The sequence below is a fragment of the Mesocricetus auratus genome, unplaced genomic scaffold (genome assembly GCF_017639785.1).
Source record: "Mesocricetus auratus isolate SY011 unplaced genomic scaffold, BCM_Maur_2.0 Super-Scaffold_100008, whole genome shotgun sequence".
NCBI lineage: Eukaryota > Metazoa > Chordata > Mammalia > Rodentia > Cricetidae > Mesocricetus > Mesocricetus auratus.
Genome location: NW_024429192.1, coordinates 40,362,820 through 40,377,655, shown reverse-complemented (window position 1 = coordinate 40,377,655; position 14,836 = coordinate 40,362,820). Strand labels below are relative to the sequence as shown.

At 37.2% G+C, this 14,836-nt stretch overlaps 1 protein-coding gene across 2 annotated transcripts in view; it reads right to left on the bottom strand.

Moving 5' to 3' along the window:
* Positions 1-14,836, bottom strand: part of Alcam (activated leukocyte cell adhesion molecule) — a 182,127-nt gene that overhangs the window by 35,718 nt on the left and 131,573 nt on the right. For both annotated transcript variants that reach the window (XM_013116880.3, XM_013116879.3), the window contains exons 2-3: positions 11,725-11,825; positions 7,523-7,742 (exon numbers count right to left, since the gene is read on the bottom strand). In XM_013116880.3, the coding sequence (XP_012972334.1) occupies positions 7,523-7,742; positions 11,725-11,825 (321 nt within the window). The remainder of the gene's footprint in view (positions 1-7,522; positions 7,743-11,724; positions 11,826-14,836) is intronic.

Genomic DNA, 14,836 nt, shown 5'->3' with positions numbered 1-14,836 from the left:
CTATATCTGCTCATGTGCTGATGGACATATGAACTGAATCTACAATTTAACTGTTGGGTACAGTGCTGTGATAAAAATGGCTGTGCAGGTATCTTTATTGCATTTTACCATGGATTCCATAGAGTGCATACCTAGAGATGGTACAGTTGCATCTCATAGTGGTTCTGTTTTCTATTCTTTGAGGAATCGTCATTCTGATTGTAACAGCGACTGGACTAATTTGTATTCCAACTAGCTTTATATAAGATTTCTCCTTCCTTGTACTCATGAGAATTTATTGTTTGATTTCTTAATAAAGGCCATTCTCACTAGAAGGGAATCTTAATGTAGTTTTGGCTTTCAATATTGTGGTGGCCAAGAATGTAAAACCTTTTTATTGGAAAATTGTACTTTTCAGAACTCTCTATTTTGTTTGTAAAGTTATTGATAAGATTATTAATTTTTTGGTTTATTCTTTTTGAGCTTTTATATAGTCTCAATATAGGATTTATATCCTTCTAGTTTTCTATTAATGATGAATTTTATACTTTAAAAACAGATCAACTAAGCTGGGCATGGTGGCCTTTAAGCCCAGCAATCAAGAGGCCGAAGCAGGTATATCTCTGAATTTCAGGCCAGCCTGGTCTACAGAGAGAGTTTCAGGACAGCCAGGGCTACACGGAGAAACCCTGTCTCAACAAACAAACAAACCAACCAACAAACAAATAAACAAACAACTCAACTAATTAGTTTATACATAATGTAAATCAACCAGAGTAGAATTATTTTTTATTAACACACTAAACTAATCAGCTTTCCTCTCATGGTTTTAATGTTTATATTTTCAATTGTCATACTACACTAAATTGATTTTTGTATGCTTTTACTCAATTTATGATTCAGTTAAAAGACTCACTTAACCAGATTATAATATAAATACAAGACAAAACCTTTTTGAGTTGCAAAATAGTTGTCACTAAAATGTATGAAAAATTGTAATATTATTTAGGTTAACATTAATTTTTCTTTTGCAGGTTTGTCTTATACTAGAATTGTGAATATAATGAACTTGTGTGTAGACCCCATGCACTTTACTTATAGATCTTATTAACTGTAAGTTTTAGAAAGATAATTCCACCAATGGACATTTTACAATGATAACAGCAGTCGGAAACAAAAAACAAGAAAGGAAAACAGCAATACAAATAGACAGGACACACAATCAACATTAATACAAACAAGAGGTGACACCCATGTTCTTGAGTGTTAAGAAAGCAACTACAAATCAGAAAAAGCTAAAAGAATTTCCCCTCAAAATAGTCACTAGTGTGTGAGGGAAACATATGGCATTGAGGTTAAACTCTTTCTCATGTCAGCACAACTTAATGCTCTCAGCATTTCAATGGAATACACTTCAAATTAAAACTGAATTATTGATCAAACATTGACTTATGCTTAGAATCCATGCTGTCAAAGACAAACATTTAATATGTTTGAGAGACAAATGCACCGAGAATATTTAAACAAATGAAAATTTCTGGCTCTTAATTAAATAAACCACAGCTCCCAAGACCCAGAAGCCTGTTCTTAAGTGACACAATCCTTAATCAAGAGACAGAACACATTAATTCATTTATCTGATTTTTAAAAATGGGTCAAAATTAACAGAAAGGAAAAGACAACTGGTATTTCATTTCTCCTTCAATTAGTAACGTGTTTGGAAAATACAGAGAGGTTTGCAAATGTAGGCTTTGAATAAAAGCTTGCTGGCTAATTTTGACAAATTTTACTGTTTTTCAATCTACTGGGTATGCAGGAAAAAGACTGAGCTCATATCTGAGCCTCTTCTTACTACGTAGCAATTTACCTCTTTTTTTTTTAGTTAATTAAACCTGGTAACATTTTAGCAATAGCACATAAGCATGAATACTACATGCATGCCAAATTTATGTAATACTTGTTTGCATTAATTGTTTCTAAAATTCATCACAGTTTTAATAAAATTAAGCTGTAGTAGAAAGAAAAGAAAGAGAGAAAAGACAGGGAGGGAGGGGGAAGGAGGGAGGAAGGAAGGAGGAAGGAAGGAAGGAAGGAAGGAAGGAAGAAGGAAAGAGGAAGAAAGAAAGAGACACCTGGTGAAAGCATGCTTAACTTTTAGTCCTTCTTAAATTTTTCTCATCTTCTTTCTGGAAAAGTTACAATGACTTTTGTGATTTAATGATAGCTTAATAATAGTACCTATTCTATTTCCTTGAGTTATTTTCTCTTTAGATTCTTGCTTAAAACCCTTTGTATTAACTACATTTTTGTATGTAATTTTCTTTTATATTACCTTGTAACAATCAATGTATATTAGCTGGAGAACCATTAAAAGGACACATACTATTTTAGCAAAATTGCATATCGATTCCCAAGCAGTGTTTTCGTAAAAAAGAAAAAATTTCATGTGAATTATGTTTTAATATGATTCAAGGACTTATAACCAAGAATAAAATTGAAAGAAAAGCAACACTACAAATTCACCTGTAGCATTAATTTAGTCAAGGTGACTAATTTAAAATTAAGCCAAAGTTTGCTTCAGAAAATTGTTGAGTAATCTCTCTAGAACCTCTCATCTGACCATGTATCAATTATACAATTATGTCTTAGTTTACATTTTTTTCTTTGCTAGCCTGACTGTCTCATTTGAAGTAGCTAGAAGTATGTTAACATGGGGACACAATATGGTGGATCATTAAAAACTATATGGACAAGGAGATTTTAATAACAAATCATATAATAACCCCTGGAATACCTGGCAATGCGGTAGTTTGCCTTGTGTGTGTGTGTGTGTGTGTGTGTGTGTGTGTGTGTGTGTGTGTGTGTATTAGCATCATGTGCCACATAGCAGTATCTATAAGAATGGTATTTTAACTAAAGACATCACAGGTTTCATTAATATTCTTTGAAGGCTCACCACAAATAACTAAAGGCTAAGCTAAGCTAGATATAAAATGTTGCATAAGTTCAAGTGTTCTGGAAACAGAAGCTTTGTTCTTCCAGGTACTCCTTTTGTTTTGTAACAGTTTTGGGGGGGCAGGGGAGAAGGAAACTGGTATAGAGATAAGAACTGTTCAAGAATAAATATAATAAAATAGATAACCCACTTCTAGCTCTAACTCTCAAGCTATAGTTAGTGAATGCTATGAACATTGAATTTCAGAAAGAAGTAGAAATCAATGCCTAAAAGCTACAGTTTCAGCACCCAGCCATCTAATGTACCGGCGAAGATGTAGATCTGGGTACAAATTGGTTCTTTGTCACCCACGGTATTACTGTAAAACCACACACAGGCTAGCTCAGTCCATGAACACAAAGAGAAAATACCCTGGCAGGTTTGTGCAGAGGCAAGGCTCTCAATTCCTCTTGACAATCAAAGTCCTTAGTCATTACCAAACACTTAAGATAGTGTGTTCATGGAACAAGTTTGTATTTTTTTTGCAATAGATGGGGAAATGTATTTTTCAGTATCCGAGGGATCAAAGTGACCTGGGAACAGTGATAGGCATATAATTTCAATACTTGTGAGGTGAAGGAAGGATGAGGAGGAGTTCAAGGCCAGCTTTGCCTATAGCATGTTTGTGGCATAGCTTGGGCTATGTGAAACCCTGTTTCAATCCCCTTCCTTTTCCCCACCCTAAAAAGAAACAATCAAACTGTACCATACAGTTTAGATATTACTTGTTAAGTAGCTCATTTCCCATGTCTTTCCCCTTGAAAATACTCCTTTACTATTTTCTGGTTTAACAATTCTCCACTGGAGGGAGGAGAGATTCTCAATTTTCCAATGCGATGAAGCATTAAGACTTATATGCAAGTAGGAGCTGTGAAATGATGTGCAGAGCTGGGACACACTGGCCAATGCCTTGAGGACTGGGCCCCTGGTACATGGATTAAGTCCTGGAAATGGGCTCTCTTATAACAACACAGAATACCACCAGAGCACAGAGAACAGATTAATTAAGACTGTAGTGTTCAAAGGCTACCAATAGCTACCCCACACCCCTAAAAAAATCAAGATGTGTCTTCTTGTATTCTCCATGCTGTTTCTGGAGTGAGGTCTGATCTCTTATGTGACTGAGGTTGCCTTTTCTTTTTCTTTTTTTCATCGACACGTTACAGTAAATAACTGAAACAGTAACTAGGATTCTAACCACTTGAACAGAAGCAGCTTCTTACAATGCCAGACCCTGCTTCTCAGTTCCCGGACAGGGCTTTAGTAGCAGAATAGAAAAGCCTCCCACGTAATCTAAAACATTCATTTTACTCAAGAGGTTGTTTGAACTCCAGGCAGGCTAAAAGACTTGCCAAGGTCAGAACTTGTGGCGGTCCTGACAAAGCAAGGTCTTCTGGTGAGCAGCTCACAGATTTTCCCATCTCATCACTGTGAGTCATTTGGCTCTCTGGGCACCTGTTTGACCTCTGAGCCTTTTGCGCAATCATTGGAATGAATCTTTGGGAACTTTCAATGGTCTAATTTTGCTTCCAAGTAGTTTTATTACTCTCCAATGTGCACTAAACGCAAAAGCAGTTTGATTTTGATGCCATTCAAGAGCTGATTAGTGGTGACAAAGCACGTTCCTTGCTTGGACTTGGGGATATGATTTCTTACATCAGGCGTGTAGTTTAAAACTAAACAAACAAACAAACCTACATGGAAGGCAAAATCATCCATCAGTTCCTCTGGCTTGAATAAAAGCAACTTGATTTTGCTCATGGGGCTGGCAGTCTGCAGAAGGCTGATTTGAGATTGGCTCACAACAGTCACACTTGATTCATACATGGTTCACGTTGCTAGGTGATTCAATAGAGGGAAACAGAGGACTGATTGATGAGCACAGTAACTCTGAAGTGACTGAAATGTATACAGGCATAGGATGAGTGTCTCCCTACCACAGCTGCTGCTGGGCTCGAAAAAAAGTGGACTGAGGCAAATTCATAATTCAAAGAAAAGAGTGAGGTTCCTACATGTTCTTGTAGGTATGTCATGGCCATCTGAGATGTCATTCATTTTCTTGCAATTGGTGGGTTTTTCGTGGTTTCTTAGATACAACGCACTTTCAAGAGTGTGTAACTAGCTATGTAAATTCTCCCTGGCCCACAGCCTGGAATGCAAATTCTGTTACTGAGAATTGCTTTGTTTTCAACAACATTCAAAAGAGCAGGGAGCAGGGGTCCTGGTGGTACGTGGCATGTGAGTTTGTTTGCACCATCACAGAAAGCTTCTGTATTCTAAAACAACGTACAAATTTTATTAAATTAAGCTAATTGGATTTTTACTTTTTGATATTGATGCAGCAGTTTTTTAAAGTAAGAAAAATTTGGAAAATGTCACAAATGATTTTTCTAATATAACTTTGAATGTTCTTGATTTATTTGTGTACTAGCTTGAACTTTGATAATTTCAACACAATTTATAGAAACTTGAAAATGGCAAATTAATTTACATAATGATTAGTGTTGTGAGTTAGCCTACCTACACTTTTTGTATTTAAGGTATCAAAGCCTATGGTAATGTTGATGTTATTTTGCTTTTAGGGAAAAATGCCCTTAGCAAAACTACCATCCATCTCTCTAATAAAAATAAAATAAAAGAAAGTAAGGAATAGAAGGAAAACTCAAAAGCCAACATGGCCAACAGCAAATACTGAATACTATCTCTTTCCATACTCGGTGAAAGTAGGCAGAGCTGGTAAACAGCTGGGACTTGGTTTGATGAAAATATGATAGGGAAGTATGAATGACTTCTGGAAAGTGCCTTCTAAGCTAAAAGGTAATCAACGGAAACATGTAATATGCATTTGCAAGGCCCTTCTGGAGAACAAAGGTTTCCTTTGACAGTGGTAGTACTCTTTGAATCTGCATCATGAACCCACTGAAGCTTTGAAGTCTACATCAATACTTAAGGGGCAGCCCTACTTAGCTGCATAGGTTATTAAAGAGAAACACGAAAATCCATGGTTACTTGCTCCAGTTGGAGGTCTCCAGGGTTTCCTTCTTTACCGTTTATTTTAATCATTTCTAGGAGCTGTCAGGTCATCAGAAAGCAGAGGGTGAAAGTGGGAAAGAAAGACCTTCTTCTCAATTAAGCAAGACTGGTATTCTGAAACTTTTCAGACCTGATTTTTTTTTTTCCTCCTGTAGTTTCTACAATATTATGATGTAACTGAGGTGGGACTTTTTATTTGAATCTTAAAGGAAGAACTGCTTTAATTATACATCTCAAGTCATTCATTTGCATAGCTATTTGCACAGTAACATTAACTAAGTATATCAGGTGAAGTCACTGTGTCATGGTAACCATAGTAATTATGTTGAGTATCTTCTGTTAGTTTCCTTTCTTCCAACCCTACTTTATCATTTTGGTGTAATCCCTTTGTAATCCCATGAACAGTCTCATATGCGGAGCTTCGTTATTTCAGGGAAATTCTTCTAAACCATGTGAATATGTTAAAAACTGAATCAATAAGCACTGAAGGTTAGACAGCACACACAAACACACATATGCATACATACACACTCATAAATATGTTACATATATGTATATACACAAGTTGAATTCTCAGATCTCTAGATCATAGAATACCTTAAATTTGATTTTTTATAAATTTTATTTAAATTAGAAAAAAATCTTATTTTACATATCAATCCCAGTTCCCTCTCCCTTCCATCCTCCAATGCGCTCCACCGATTCCCCCCCCCATTCCATTCCCTCCCCAGGGAGGAGGGTGAGGCCTTCCATGAGGGATCATCAATATCTGTCAAGTCATTTGGGACAGGGCCTAGGTCCTTTCTGTGTATCTAGGCTAAGGGAGTAACCCTCCATGGGAAATGGGCTACTGAATTCTGTTCTTGCACAAGGGCTACATCCTGGTTCCACTGCCAGAGGCCCCATAGACTTCCCGATGTTCCTAAGTGACACCCACATTCAGAGGGCCTGGTTTGGTCCTATGTTGGTTCCCCAGCTGCCAGACTAGGGTCCATGAGTTCTCACTTGCTCAGGCCAGCTGTTTCTGCCTTGACCCCTTTGTTCTTCACTCCTCCCTCTCTAAAACTGGATTCCAGGAGTTTGGCTCAGTGATTAGCTCTGGATCTCTGCTTGAATACCTTAAATTTGTATTTATTCTTTTTATGTATTATAATGACAATTTTATATAGCTAACCCTAACATTTATACATTTGTATGATAAACATAATTTTTTTCTTTGAAAAAAATCATTGGAAGTTAGAGGTCATTAGCCAGTTGTTACAGGTAGCTCTTCATATCACAGGGAAAGTTACTGTTCTAAAGTTATTGTTCTAAATCCTCACTGTGCATCTCCTTTGTGAATGCCAGACTTATTTTCCTTGTTACTAATGTGTATAAGTATAATAAAGAGCTTTAGAAACTCCCTTACGCATAGTTTCCTGTGGAGAGGCATAGCAGAGAGCTCAAGTTTCTAACCAAAGAATACCTAACACCAGCCAGCAACCCCACTTAGCAGTTCTATTACAGTCTACTTACTGAACACCTTGACTAGTGTAGGTGCCTCAAACACGTTGTCCTCAGTCACTAGCATGCACACAAATCTCTTCTCATCGCTGATCTTTGCATTGTTGATAGACAAAGTGTAGTTTTCTGAGAGGCTCAATCTGTCCTTGTACTCTGGTACATCATCATACTGCACACTTTTCTTTGTAGAAGATCTGAATGCAATAAATACTGGGGAACCATCGGGCTTTTCCTAAAAATCAAAATAACAATACATGTTGAAAACAAACATAATTCATGTTTCAGAATTCTACGATGTCTTTTGCCATATTATTCCATGTGGACTTTTGTTGGTGTTGCTGCTGACAAACAATGGTTTTTAGATATTGGCATCACATAATTTACCTACAGAAAGAAAAATTACACTTCACATGAAATGAAGCTGTTGGTTCACTCATAGGTTTATAGGAATGCTTGAAAAATGAAAGGATAAAACTCTCAGTGGAGCTCATCTTACACCCGTGGGACATTGATAGCTTTTTTTGAAGGGGCATGGTGTAGTCTTGTTTAATATACATCTAAAAAGTAGATAGAAACAAACATAAAAATACAAAAACTAATCTGCAGAAAGAAAACCACTGAGGTGGTCATACAGTTGAGCTTGTTACATGGCATCAGTAGCATCAGACAGCTACATTTGAAACATGCATTGCTTTAATCCTGACATGCAAGTGTTCAGATCTGCCAGTTAGCATTGGTTGGGGGTCCTTTACACCACGTACTCAGTTTTCATAAAGGAGCAACATTCAGCTGGGCAAACCATGTTCTTCACTCAATGAGAAGCAGATTCACCACTGAGACCCAGAGTTTTTCATCTGAGGCTCAAAACTTACTTTTAAAGCCTTTCATATGAAAGTATTATCAAGGTAATATGTAACTCGGCATGGGAAGTGGTGACAAAACACCGGTCCATACAGTGCCCTTTTCTCTCTGGTCTCTAAATGTCACCTTACCTAGGAAGCAATTTACTCCAAAATAGGGGTCAATTATCCCCTTTACTTCACAAGGGCTTTGATAACATAAATTATGAAAAAACATGTTAAAAGACATAGCAAAATTTAAAAGTTCTATAGAGGCTTAGTTTGCTTTACTTTGTTTTAAGGTAAATATTAGTTGTGATTGCAAGGCTTATTTAGGAATCCAAAGGCTTTAGCTTCTCATGTATATGTGTACATATGTAAATACATCAATAATATTTGTCTTAAACTTCAGTTTTATCTGTTTCCAATATAAATCCCTGCCTTAAATTATTCCTTTATTATAAAATATTTGGTAGCAGAATACTTTAGGTTTTCATACTTATTCTCTTTGCAATAAATAATTGTTAATGTTTGAGTGCTTAATTACATGTCTGGTGCTTTTTCTGGGCTATCCTTGATGTTATTAGTGGGCCCAATATTTGTAGCCAACTTGAAGGTAGAAACGCAATATTGCTCTCACTTGAAGATTAGCCAGTGAGGGTGGCATTTTTTAGGATAAAGGTCTAAGTTCCCCCTTGGTCAACCTTACCAGTGCGCAGATTTCAGTGCACCATGGCTGCATACTGCGAGTATACTGCGGTAACCTTGACAGTGGTGAGAGTTATCTTCTGTCCCACTCACTGGGACTGGGCCAGATGCTAATGAAGAATCTGGGATGGGTAGACTTGGAGGGGTTGGCAACTATTATGGGGAGTCTACAGTGATGATAGGAAACTAGCTACTTTCTTATGTTTTCTTAGAATTTTTCCCAGCTCCTCTGCTTTCCTTCCAGCATTACATTATAGCATGTACTCTGTTTCTGCAAATCAACACTAACTTTAGAGTTATTCAAAGGCATCCCATTAATTTATTCCTGGATCTTTCTGCTTAACTAACAATTTGAAAATAGCCATTGTTGATTGGTTTCCAGGACTGTTGTGTCAATTCAGTCTGTGTGGGATCAGGTCCCTATATTATAGTTAGGATGTGCTATTATCATACATGCTTAATTTTTCTCTGGGTTGATTCCATTAATTTTTATAGTAAATTTGGCTCACTGAGTGGATTAAATAGTAGACGCCGAGACTTGGAACCTGAGCATTTTGAATAGACTCTTTCCTCATCATAACTCCTCCACTTGTATGGAGAACTAGAAGGAGTTCAGAATTACCTGGAGTGACCCAATAATGAGCACAGAGATGCAGTGCACTGTGTCACCTCCTTTTGTCTTTTATGACATTTGTACATGCATAATGTGAATGGGGTGTTGAACCCTGGACTTGCAATAACTGACTTCTTAAAGATATTTTCTACCTACCAAGTACTAGTAAGTATTTAGCTATGAATTACTTACTTAGCCCTCACAACAACATTGTGAAGAAGGTATCCCCTTTCCTTAGTAACAAAATATGCCTAATTCACCTGTTCATGGAAGATTGTAGACTCCGTTGAACTGACTTCGGAGCCCACATTATAAAAGGCCACATCAGTTTCTCCCCTTGAGTGCAAGTTTAGGTACTTTTGACATGTAAATATATATTTACTATATTTTTATGGAAATATTTTAGTAAAAATGTTCATGGTCAAGTAAATCTAACAAATTAATCCAACCAATGTCTTATATAATTCACAGTGCATTTTTAAAATTTTTTTTTATATTTTATTTCCCAGTTTAAATTTAGATAAGAAACGAGGTTGCTTCACAAGTCAGTTCCAGGTCCCTCTCCCATTCCCTCCCCTCCTCCCGTGCCCTCTCCCCAAACCCCCCCCCCCCGCCGTTATCCCCTCATCCCCCAGGGAGGGTGAGGCCCTCCATGGGGGTGTCCATAGTCTGTCATTTCATATAGGGCAGGGCCTAGACCCTTCCCCAAGAGTTCAGGGTGAGAGTGCACCTCACATTGTTCTATGGGAGTCCAAAGTCCGTGTGTATACTTGGGATGGGTACTGATCTGCTGCCCAAGGCTCAATAGATTCCCTAGGCCTCCTCACTGACACCCAAATTCAGGGGGTATTGATCAGTCCCATGCTGGATTCCCAGGCATCAATCTGAGATTCAAGAACTAACCCTTGTCAGGTCAGCTGTTTCTGGGGGTTAAACCAGCCCAGTCTTAATCCCTTTGGTCATCAGTCCTCCCTCTCTGTTACTGGCTTTCTTGAGTTCAGCTCAGTACTTAACCAAGGGAGTCTGCCTCTTCTTCGATCAGCCACTAAATGAAGTTTCTGTTTCCCAGACTCTCTGGCCATAGGATTGTAGGCTGGCACTCCCCAGATCTATGTCTAAAATCCATATATGAGAGAGTATTTCTCTCATATATGTTTCTCTTTTTGTGACTGGGTTACGTCACTCAGGATGGTTTCTTCTAGTGTCATTTTAACACACCTACTTTCTGAGAAACGCTGCAATAAACAATTAATTAATTATGTGGTAACCACCAATGTTCCCATATGCAAATGTCTGCAAATATTCAGAACTAGGGAAACCTGCTACTGTGTTCCAGGAAACATCTATCTACTTTTTCACTGGTGTAAGTCTCTTGTGGCCCTGTGCTGGGAAATTGTACCACAAAGACACCTTTTATTGATCTGTGTTCAACCGAAGCATTAATCTGTTAAAGTTCACTGGACTTCCACACCCACCTACAGGGATCTCTGTTCTCCATTTCCAGACCCACCTGTCATGTGTGACAAAATATGAGGGAGTTAAGTGTAAGCAATGGATAAAATCAACAATGTTAAATGTACAAATCACCTGTAATATCCACACACACTTAGAAGATTCAGCAACAGAAACAAAGCTGACTGCAGTCCCCCATGGAAATCTGAATTTTCTCGGGACAGATACATCTTACCTTGTAGTAGCTGCAGTGCATAGGAGCTAGTGAAGAGAGAATGTTCTCCTTCACAGAACTTTGCTCTATACTACCTTGTTAGTACCCCGCAACCCTGCCTTTCCCTCTGCCTCTATCTCTTAAGGATGGGATTTTCACACAAAGATGATGAACAAATTTTGAGTTATTGAATGTATTTAAAATAGTGTTAATGCTACAAACATGAATATTTTTGACATATTATATGCATTAATTCTTTCTATATAGGTGTGCACAGATGAATATTAGCATTATGTCAGTGTTATATACTCATATACTTTCAAAAAAAGAGAGAGAGGATTTTAAAAACCTGAGGCAGGTCTCCAAGCCCCAGGAGGCTCACACTTACATATTTCCATTTGCCAAACATGAGGTTCTGAGGTACATCGAGTCGGCAAGGCATCACAATGGTATCTCCATAAGCTGAGTTGACAGTGTACCATCCAAGGCCTTTGGGTAGAAGAGAAAAGAGATTTTGAGTGTTTTCCTGAAGCTATAGCACAGAAACATGGGGGAATTTACTAGTCAAGTATGTTCTTCACCATATTTACCAGGAATATATTCACAGAAACATGAGGCTGCACCAAAAGTAACATGTTCAAAGTTCTCAAAATAGCTTGAGAGAATTTTTGTTGAGCATACTATCAAATTTACCTCTTAGAAAATTAAAATAAGTATCAAGAATTGAAAAATAATTCAAGTAAAAGTAAAATTCAACTTTACTTGCATGGAGAAAAGTCAGTGTTCAAATAGCTGATTTTACAGGCAAAAATAAAACTATATCTTATTTGTTCATAAAATATTAACTTGGTAAAATTATAGAATAACAACCCCTCACAAAGAGTTATTCACAAAGAGGTTAGCATTTGGTAGTCAACCTAATTTAAACTGACATTTATTAATCTGACAAAAAAGCAACAGGTCAATTGATTCTTTATTGATAAATGTAATAAATAATTGAAACATGAAAAGAATAATTTTTATTAAGAGTAAAATTTTTTCATATCTGTTCATAGCCATGGTGTTTTGAAAAAGAAAAAAACCTTAAGGCATTACAGATATAGAAAAAGAAATAGTCTTCTCTTCCCACAAAAAGTCAGTGGGAAAATATAATAGTAATTATGGTAGCCTAGAAAGGTTAAGAGGAAAAGGGAGGGGTGCAAGCATAATACCAAAAAGACAGATAAGAGGGATCATTTCCATGCTGAAAAGCACAACAGCATGATGGAGTTCACAATATCCTGCCATATGTTTCATGAAGAACTGGATGAGAGGAGCTTGCTAGCATAAAATAGTTATGAAAAATGGAAAAACCCATTACCCTGATCCACCAAACATATTATATACACATAATGACGCATTACATCCTACTCTGTAAATATGTAAAACTAGAGTGAGTTTTTTAAAGAAAATATCATTTTGATATTTTCATTGACAATAGTATCAAGGACATATCTCAGATACTTTGACTTATTCTTACAAAGTTTTTAAAGTTGAAAAAGTTGATGTGTGAGTGCCCACCTGGTATTCATAGATAGGTGTAGAGCATGAAGGGGCTATTTTAATCTGCAGATGTTATTTTGTCCAGCAGGTGGTGCTAAAGGGTAAAGCTAAGGCAATCTGCAGCACATAAATAAAACCATCTTGGGACTTTATGAACATACACTGGTGTATGCCACCCTTCACTGTTACCCATTAGTTGCATAGAATACATAAAAGCTTTTGCACAGGGATAAAAATCTCTCATGCTAGTAAATAAGAAAGGTGACAAAATTCTATTCTAAAAAGCAATTGGGTAAGGAGGCTACTTCTTCTTTATAGGTGTCTCTGTGAATAAGAATCTAAGGAGCAAATATGTAGCACAAACTATTTTAACATTTTTTAACCACGGTTAATACACAGGATACAAGCTGGGTGTGGTGGTTCATGCCTTTAATTCTAGCACTCTGAGGGCAGAGGCAGGCAGATCTCTGTGAGTTCAAGGTCAGCTTGATCTACAGAGCAAGTTCGAGGACAACTAGGGTGGTTGCACAGAAAAAAAAATGTTGTCTCAAAAAACCTAAAATTACAGGATACTAAAACAGAAATAGTAAGAGTGTATTTCTTTTTATTTGGTATTTGATAATGAAGGCATACATAAAATTGTTCACTTTATACTCAGTATCTGTTAAGGTAACCTTAACACTTTCCCATTGTTTTCTGTTCCCCATGCTGAAGTTATTACTCCCTTTGATATTAATGCATATAAACCAGAGGGTCATAAAAGAAGAAATGATGCTTTACTTTTTAGATTTATTTCCTACATTATGCAGCGCTAAGGATTAAACCCAGGGGCTCGAGCATTCTAGGCAAGTATTCTACAGTGAGCACACCAGCTCTAATGCTGGAATTTTACATGTGTGATCGCAGATATGCATGCCTGCATTGAGTGACCTGCTCTAACTCAGGATGCCATTCCGCCTTTCTATATCAGGCTCTTGCATGTGAAACTATCATCAGGTATTTCAAATAGGGCCAGGCATCAGTGCAGATCAACGAAGCCTCAGGAAGCCTATGACTTCACCTTTTTGCTTTTCTCATTGTTCTCTAGTGAGGCACTAAAATATGGTGGCAGATTGTCATTTCACCTTCGTCTGTGTCAGGGTGTATCCTTCTAATCAGCTCCCATCATTATAAAAAAACTTCCTTTGACAATTGACACTGATTCCAATGAGCTAAGCAACGCCAACAGTTTGCAGAGATCAGATTCCAATGAGGCAAATCCATCACAAGGTAAAGGGAAGTAAGCAAAGGCCTTTCCCAAATGTTGATCATTGTTCTTTTCAGAGATGATTTTTCTCTTCTACCCTTATAGAATATTAATGTGTCCTACATATGCCAGACTTTATGACAGGATTTAAGGCTGTGTGCATCTGAAGTATATCTTGTATTATTAGCATGATCAGAGAAAGGAACAATCAGTTTTAAACTTTGTATCTAGTAACAATGCCTGACACAGGGAATTTAGTAAAATGATTTCTCATTGGGATGTGGTGACATCCTTTCGATTTTGCTCATCTGAATACTATCTTTGAAAATGAGAAGGAACTTATAAGCATGGTACTTTGAGATATTCTTCTTTCTCCCTCCTATTCTAAAGGTAATCACACTATAACTCGAATGTGTAGAGAACATGGATTTTGTCCTCCTATGCTATTTACTGTCACAAGGAGAAGAGAAAAGAACCTATAGTTCATGGTAGCTCATGTAGCACGATAAATAAAAGACTCAGAAATTGATACTGGGGTCCAAACTTCAAGCTGAAGATCAGAAAAGCAAAGCAGCTGGGCACTAGCTCTCACTCTGTTTCAGAATGAAAGATGTCCTGGCTCCACAAAACCTCAGATTGCTGCCTCTCCTCAGCATGGCTGAAGAATTCTGAGACTTCAATGACTTCCTATCTTCAATGTGGTTGGAGAATA